At 38.9% G+C, this 8,233-nt stretch overlaps 1 protein-coding gene across 2 annotated transcripts; it reads right to left on the bottom strand.

Moving 5' to 3' along the window:
- Positions 1 to 421: 421 nt before the first annotated feature.
- On the bottom strand, positions 422 to 7,829 carry LOC113341550 (homeobox-leucine zipper protein ATHB-15-like). 2 transcript variants are annotated; one of them, XM_026586381.1, is made up of 19 exons: positions 7,284 to 7,829; positions 6,703 to 7,090; positions 6,432 to 6,591; positions 6,115 to 6,218; positions 5,919 to 6,009; positions 5,423 to 5,518; positions 5,200 to 5,313; positions 5,024 to 5,107; positions 4,750 to 4,905; positions 4,557 to 4,631; positions 4,361 to 4,467; positions 4,081 to 4,273; positions 3,785 to 3,970; positions 3,600 to 3,680; positions 3,080 to 3,214; positions 2,619 to 2,944; positions 2,235 to 2,340; positions 1,456 to 1,605; positions 660 to 806 (listed from the first exon to the last, which is right to left on the bottom strand). In XM_026586381.1, the coding sequence occupies exons 2-19, from the start codon at positions 6,918 to 6,920 to the stop codon at positions 660 to 662; spliced, it is 2,529 nt and encodes an 842-aa protein (XP_026442166.1). In that variant the 5' UTR covers positions 6,921 to 7,090; positions 7,284 to 7,829. The 2 variants fall into 2 exon arrangements, with proteins under 2 accessions (XP_026442165.1, XP_026442166.1); XM_026586380.1 differs by lacking the exon at positions 7,284 to 7,829 and having other exon boundaries at positions 422 to 806; positions 6,703 to 6,920.
- Between the last annotated feature and the right edge of the window lie 404 nt (positions 7,830 to 8,233).

Here is an 8,233-nt window from a genome sequence, read left to right as displayed (position 1 = left end):
TCCCTTCAAGTACTATGTCTTCAAGTTGGCTTCTAGAGTAGAACCATGTGAAGTTCACAGATAGTAAGGCAAACAATTGATGTTTATAAAAATAAAAATGTAATGAAACAGAGCATACAAGAAGAAAGGGCAGAGAGTTTTCCTGCGCTGCTCAAGAAAAGGTTCACCAATTTTATTTCAAACGTTTATAATGATATATGTAATTGGATGCTTGTTCAATACAAAACAACTACACAATACAACATGAACCAGTATGTCTTGCTTTAGGTGAAACAAGCAACACAAACGGTTCAATGTTATAATGATGTGTTGTTTCTTGTTTAATATTGAATTCAGGGTTCAACTACATTTATCATTAAATTTACAACTTCCGGAGATAAAATTGGTGAACCTTCTTGGAGTAACGCAAAGAAAAACAAGATAGGTATGAACATAAGATGTTTAGAGTGTTCCCTAATAATTAACATAGTAATTAAGTAGTGTAGAAGAGTCGCAACGCGAAGTACCAACAAGTATGATGAACCAAAAAACTGAAAAAGGTTGCCAGAATCAACCAGCCCTATTGTTCTAAACCTAGTTTACATTCCAAAAGAGAATCCTAGCAAAGAAAAGGAGAAGTCCAGGTTTTTCTCTTGAACCTTAAGGAACTAGTACTGAAACTAAACAAAGGACCAGTTGACGAACATGAAACAGATACAGTGTGCATTTTCTTCCTGATCCAACACCTTCCAAGCAACTGCTCTCTCGTATGAGATTGGCCTTCCCATGCTGGAGAGACAAATGCCACCTTGAAGACATGCAAATCCCTGATAACAACCAACAGAGCAAGTCTTATTAGAACGAAACAAACTAGAAAACATATATATGACTTCACCAAAAAAACAAGAGAATGTTTTTTGAAAAAAAAGCTTGGTAGAGCTGAACAGAATTAAGCTTGGTCCAACAGCCCAATTATGGAACTCCTAAGTTCTTGGATTCAAAGGACAGCTTTGGTGGAGATGGTATAAAAAGATCACCAAAATTAATCATAAGATCATTTCCATGTGAGCCAGCTTGCAGGGTTTATCTATATCAGTGTCAATTGTCAGCCGGACACGCCATATAATGTACAGTTCTTGCTATCTAAAATTCACCCTTTTAGATACTTTTTCAGACCTATTGCCGATACTAAGTAGCAGTCAAAAATTTGTATCCGTTTTTCATGATATTATGCATGGAGTAACATCTAGATGATAACATCCTTTCTGTGGAGTATGAAGCTTCTGGTTGTTTTATATTATACACCACTATGCTGTCTAACATGGTTTCCACCATTTCGATTTCTGGTACTTTCAAGAAAAATATGAAATCAAATATGAAATGCACTCCAACATTCGTAATATATTTCATTTTCTGGCGGAACTAATGTTATATAAAAATTGAGTAAATCTCTTAATTAGAAGCTACTCAACAAACCTGTTGCATTATCTGTGGGAACTCAGCATATAGAGTCTTTCTCCCGTGATCATCGAATATCTTTTCTAAAGTTATGTCTTGAAGGGCAACCAGAGTTGTCTCAAGCATGTCAAGACCTGCCTGGTTTGCAAAGTTGAAGACCGGAAGTGTCTGTATAATTGTAACAGAAGGATTAGCGCTTGACTGAGAAACCAAATACGAGAGAGATATAACCACAGACCATTGAACGGTCCATCGCTAAAATTGAATCATATTTTTATCTACAAGTTAAACTATTGGCCTTCTAGCAGCCATGCTGGTATATGTCTAACATAAGACAGTGAAGCGTCTGACAACAAAAATAACCACAGAACATCAAACAGTCAATCCCTAAAGTTGAATAATTTTTTGATCTACAAGTTAAACTATTGGCCTTTCTAGCAGACATGCTGGTATATGTCCAACATAAGACAGTGAAGCGTCTGACAACAAAAATAAATTCAGTTTGCAGCATCCTACTCTAGTTCCTCGTAAAATAACCTGCTATCAAGATCATACTAAACGAGCACCAGTCACTTAATTCAGAGCATCAGATACTCGCACTATACGTCTAAACTTACAAGTTCAAATGGAAGTTGTATTTCCCAAGGGACAGGATAAGTACTTGACAAATAAAAAATGTAAGCTCAGTTGGCAGGGTAAATCATGTGGGTGTAAATCAATCAGCCAAGTGAGTCACACCCATGATGCATTGTGGCTATTTAGTTCAAATATTACATGGAGAAGAAACAGGTTCAGACCTTAATGGAGCAGCACATTATTGCGTCAGACTGATGCCAAAGTGTTTTAAGAATAGATTCACTTGCTTCGCCATTGGACTTTAAAAGCTCCGCACCCATGAAACGTCTACCAAGAAAATATCAGTTCATTAATTTTTTTTCCAAAGCGCAATTAGTCAACAAAATTTACAAGAAAATAGAGTGGAATAAAAACGATTGGGGTAAATAGATTTTTTAGCTATCATGGAGATGCAGAAATTAGACGTGGCGCTATGAATGTTCTCTTTAGGAGACACATGCACAATAAAAATCAAACAACCATGAAATCAAGGAATGCAAATAGCAGGTCTCAGCTAAACAGTTACAGTCGAAATAACAAGTGTGCAATTGGCAAACTTTGTTCACCTGTAACTGTTAGAGATCCAGTGAGCTAGTGTTTGTGCTTCAGGAGATCCTGGTGGTGGCCTCAGACCAGAGTGAGGACTAAGATTAGAGGGGGAGAGAGCCAATGCTACTCTCTGAACAGATGATACAATGCTTCGCACATATTGCCTGGCCATCGATGCTACATTTTCTTGGAGGTGGCTCTCGAACGCAAATTGAAATGCTATTGTCATCACTGATCTCAAGCTGCTACCGTTGCTAGCATAATCACCCGAAGCTCTGTTTCTAGGTTGCCCAACCTCAAGAGCAGAAGCAAGGTCAAGTGTGCGATTAGGACTGGAAGAATCCTGCAATACACATAAGCGACACATTAACAACAGGAACTATGGGATGACTAGTAGGAAAAAATGGTACACTGACACATTTGAGCACAAGGAAAAATTAATGCTTCATATACAACGGTGTGCGATAAAGAAACTTACCAATCCAGAATCGAGAGGAATAATACGGAAACCGGAAGGTAAGAGAGGTGCATCATCAGCAAAGGAGGAATCCATGGGAGCAAAGATGAGTTCAGCACAGGTGCCAACAGCATTCTCATCCAGCCCATTACAAAGCTGTGGAAGTGAAATACAGAACACCAACAAGTCAACAATGGATTCAACGTGTCACTCCTTGGGGGAAAAAAAAGAAGATAACAATTCCCCTATTTCATTTCATGTTTGGAAACAGTCACAACATGTGATATGAGCAGTGAATAGGACCAGAGAACAGTCATCAGAAAAGAGCTGTTCTTCGTATATCTTTAATACATGAAAGCATGCTCTAGACAAGCTTCTGCCTACACTAAGGGACTTGAGTGACTCTGGAAAATAACTTCCAAAATTGTCCATGGTTAACGAATTTTGTAACAAAAGATTAACTTTTGGTGTACCCTTTAGCTGCTTGGCATAAAGTAAAAGAAATGCAATTGGCCAACTGGACTCGGGAAAGTATACATACTTGTAGAAGAAACAGATCTTTAGCCATAATTGAGTCCTCCTGACATTGGCCGACATTTTCCAGTTTAATGACCTCCAGTGACTGTTTAAAAGCAAAAGAAAAAAAAAATGTCAAGTACTGATGGAACCACCATTCACTGGTTATAGTTCAAAGGTAACTGAAACAAAATGAACTCAATGACTTGCCTCTTCGTGCTCTACTGTGTGAGCCAGTGGAAGGATAACCTGGCCCCCAAAACCGCCAAATCGAGCCCCTGGTAAGCTAAAGGGACCAGCTTTGACAACAGAAGCTGAGTACGCATCAATGCTACTATCTGCCCATTCAGATCGATGCTCTCGAAGAAATCTGAGGAGTACAGCAGCAGGCACATTCTGCAAACCAAAATGAAATCAACAAATGTAAAGAATGCTCTCTAATAGACAGGAAACGAAATACCAGCAGTTAAAAGGAAAATAAAACCTCTAGGAGTCAGTATCCTAACCTGCAAAAGCATGGATGCCTTAGCACATAGTACTGCATTACTCACAGCTGAAAACCCATTGATGAAAGAGTTATTTGCCCCCATCATTTTTCCAGGAGATGAATTGACGAGGATGGTGACATCATCTATCCCATCATTTCCCGTTATTGACCATCCCTCATCAGTAAAGCCGTTGAGAGCTTCATTAAAACCTCTGCAACAGAATATCAATCAATATCCGATCAGAAACCTATTATTAATATCATCACTTAAGGCATCTTGAAGCATCATTATCTCTCACCTGCTAAGCCTCTGAGTAAGTGCACGTAGAGCTGCAGGCCTCCTACCCCAACCAGTGACAGTTGATTGAGAAACCTCCAAGGCAATCTGCCTTAGCTGGCGTAAAGCCTGTGTAAAACAGTAAAGCAACGAAACAATATAACATTTACATTACAAATTAACAACTATTTGCATGAGAAGAAGTTGAATTGTCCTACCGCCATTGTAGTCTTTTGAGCTAGTACAGTTGAAGATTCATATAGTGGGCGCAACACCTCTGGTACACTGGATGGCTGGTTCAGGAAATGTAACTTTGATGTTATTTGGGTGTTGTAAATGGTTTGTCTTTTGCATTGATTGGCTACCAACTACAAAAGGAATCACTATTCAACAATAGGTGAATGCACGTACCTCCAAATCCATATGATCAACAATGTGTATTATTGATCCACCCCCATCACAGGGTCTTATGAGGTACCCACTTGGCAGTATTTCTGCTCTCACAAAATGCTGTACTGGTGGCATGCTTGGACCTCCCTGTGTGCTGCTAAGAGACCGCTCACAGACCTGCCCATTAAACAATGTGTGGTGTCACGAAAAACTCGACATGATAAAATGAAGGATAACAAAACGTCATTCCAGATTCTTATTTTGTTTTGAAAAGAACAACTGGCATGTTACTTACCACAAGACTACCATCATCTAGCACACAAGTATAGCGCAGCAACCAGAAATCACGAGCAGGAGCCAATGTTGTTGGGGCATACAGCTAGAGAAGATGTCAAACATTCAAAAATCCATTAGGCAAGTCAATATTAGTGTCCTTAGAGGAAGTACATGCATCAGACGAGTAGGACCAACCTGCATGTATAGCAGCTCCATGGTTCCACCATTCGGAGTGGGCAGCACGTTCACAACATCCACAGCTCGGCAATCGCGGAACCACGAAGGCCGATCTTTGAGGATTTCTGCGACCTAGAGAAACACAGTTTGAGTGAATTAAACCTTCTTGCAACCAATCACTGAGACTCCAGAAGACTGAGCACACAGTACATGTGGAATGGAACATGACCAGACAACTTACCCTTGTAGGTTCTAGACCCACCAGGCCGCAGGCTCGTGCTGCCACTCCAGTACAACCATGTGAAATAGCAACGATTCCAATGGAATCCGGACCAGGCTGCATAGACCAGAGGGAATAAGAACAACCAACATTACTTTACTAAAGAATTGTCTTGAATGCAAATTTGAAAAAAGGAGTAGTAACAGAGGGTAGAGACAAATAGTTAAGCTCAGGCATGGTTTACAAGAACATTGCAATTCAACGTTGCTGTGCTACTTGTGCACCAGGTTTGGCACTCTAAGTTTCTATTTGACTCCAGATAGTACTACATAAGGAACCACATTGCACCCTATTTGGAGGATGTGTGGTCCAACAACTACCCTCGCGGCATCCACGTGTTCAAGAAAGTACTTCCGCTTGAAGTGAAGTGCAAAAGGCTAGGTCGACAAATCGACGATTCATTTTGTTGAACAAGTATAAACAATAGCATTGAAAATAGGAAGTTTGAGATAGTAACCTTCATCCCAGGCATTTGGACCCACTCTACAGCGGTCCCAGTGGCCTTCGATAAAAACTCTGTTAAAGTTTCTTCTGCAATGGACAAAAGTCTGGAAAAAATACAAAGTAAAAACTCGTCAACAAAACAAGAAGGTCGACACAAAGCACAAGAATATCAAAAATGAAATTTGACCTAACTAGAAATTCCCACTCACCCTGCAGGGCTTGCATCCCGTGGAGGATGCGGAGGAGTCGTCAATTGGTGTTGACCGCTGGTTACCACTGACTCGCAACTATTGTCCGTGGTGGCAAGAGTCGTCTATCAACAACAACAGCAAAAACCATTAAAACTTAAAGAACTCAGGGACCATTTTTAACTACGTAGTACACTAATTAATTCTACTCAGTAACAAATTCTGAAATCTCTTAACTGTCAATAACTTGGGCTATTTGCTACTTTAATATCTTTCAATGAAATTAAATTAATGGAAAATGAATTGATATCATAATTATTCAAAAGGGGCTTTCTTACATTCTGAGTCTGTTGGCGAAAGTAACCATTTTCATACACCAAATGTGAAACTTGTTTCTGCAACCTATCATTCTCCTCCATCAAAAGCTTGTTCATAGCCGTAAGCTTCCGGTTAACAGCTTGAAGACGTGACGCCTCTTTCCGCTGCTTCTCTCGGCATCTAACCAATCAAACAAAAACACCACCATTATCAATAAATCACTCAACTTTAACAACCACTTCAAAAAGTTGATGAAAATTTCTACTGTAAAATTAATTAGTTAATTGATACCTTCGGTTTTGGAACCAAACTTTGATCTGTTTAGGTTCAATATTAGAGAGAATAGGACACTCTCTAATCAACTGTTGACGACGAATCGAAGATGGTTTCGGACATTCATGATAAAGCCTTTCAAGTGCTTCAACTTGCTCAGGAGTATACCTCACATACTTCCCATTATCCATTACTCCTTTACCATCCTTACATGCAGCAGCAGTTACAGCCATCATCTCTTCTTTCTCCAAACTCCAATTTATCAATTAACTTCAAACTAAACTAATGGTATAAAGATCCACCAACAAAAGGTCTATCAACCTTTCTCACTATACTTCAAATCAGAAATCCAAACCATTAATTGAAGAAGACTGAGGAAACTGAAAACTCCAATTCCTTGAGAAATCTGAAATTGACAAGAAATTCTTAAATTAAATACTCTGGAAAAATTATCAGGCCTACCTTTTTTTTCCTGAGAAAAGAGGTGGTAAAAAAATGCAGAGGACTGAAACAACTGAAAATAGGCATAGCTTTTAAAAAGAAAAGTTAAAAAAAAAAAAAAACGCACTAAAAAAAAAGATTATCTTCAACACACTAACCAGATTTTTCTTCTCGATATCTGAAATTTCTTGTTGTTGGGTTATGCGGCTGAGGATGAACGAGTCGAATCGTTTTGTACACCGATTCACCAAACAGAAGATAATTTACGGCACTCTTCCTCTTCAACACACTGATTAAATAAACAAGATTTCTTGGATTTCTGAACTGAACGAACAAAAATTCCAAAAATTTCTCAAGATCCAAGTAAATTTCTTCTTCCAAATAGATTTCAGAAAGACAAATTAATTATCCTTAACAACTTTAACTTATTATTATCGTTCCTAATCTCTGAAACATTTTCTTCTTCAACAGAGAAACACTTTAACCCATGGAGATTTCTGCTTCTGAACCCTGTTTTTACCGAGAAAAATGAAGGAGGAGATGAGTACTGAGTCAAGATGATGATTGAGGAGGTCTCTTATTGTTATTGCAGTAAGAAGAACCTAAAAAGAAACCCTAATTTGAGGAAGCAAAAAGCCATTTTTTCATATCCTTTTAGTACTTCTCGCTGGCACATTTCACAGTTTGCTTCAGCACTCTATTTTACTGTGTTAATAGTAAAAAACAAAAACTCTACAGTCCGAAATTACCAATTCACCCTCGTCCCGTTTTTACTCATGGACCATATATTGGCGGCAATATCACTGTTTGTTCAGTATTTCCACTTAGTAACCCTCTAGATTTAAGTGTATTGGTCTTGTTGGGTATAGTATTTTTGAATTATTGGATGGGTATTGTGGGAATTTTGGTGAATTTAGAGGGAAGTGAGTGGGGTGGCAGGAGTGTAAATAAGTGGGAAAGCAGGGGTTTGTGAGAATGTAGGGAGATTCATGCTTATTGGAATCGGGGAAGCTTAAAAGAAACGAAGGCATGGGAGATGGAAAGGTTGCGTGGGTGAGGGAGGACAAAATTATGAGGGTTTTGCATGCGCATCCTCGATTTTTGGCAT

Source organism: Papaver somniferum, unplaced genomic scaffold (genome assembly GCF_003573695.1).
Source record: "Papaver somniferum cultivar HN1 unplaced genomic scaffold, ASM357369v1 unplaced-scaffold_3, whole genome shotgun sequence".
Taxonomy (NCBI): domain Eukaryota; kingdom Viridiplantae; phylum Streptophyta; class Magnoliopsida; order Ranunculales; family Papaveraceae; genus Papaver; species Papaver somniferum.
This window is presented reverse-complemented; position numbering and strand designations above follow the sequence as displayed.

Excerpts from the sequence above, each read along its gene's own strand:
- LOC113341550 (XM_026586381.1), bottom strand. The coding sequence starts at position 6,920 with ATGATGGCTGTAACTGCTGCTGCATGTAAGGATGGTAAAGGAGTAATG. Across the intron at positions 4,468-4,556 it reads CTCAAAAGACTACAATGGCG|GCTTTACGCCAGCTAAGGCA; the intron begins GTAGGACAATTC and ends TGTTTTACACAG. Across the intron at positions 3,971-4,080 it reads AGGCATCCATGCTTTTGCAG|AATGTGCCTGCTGCTGTACT; the intron begins GTTAGGATACTG and ends TTTGGTTTGCAG.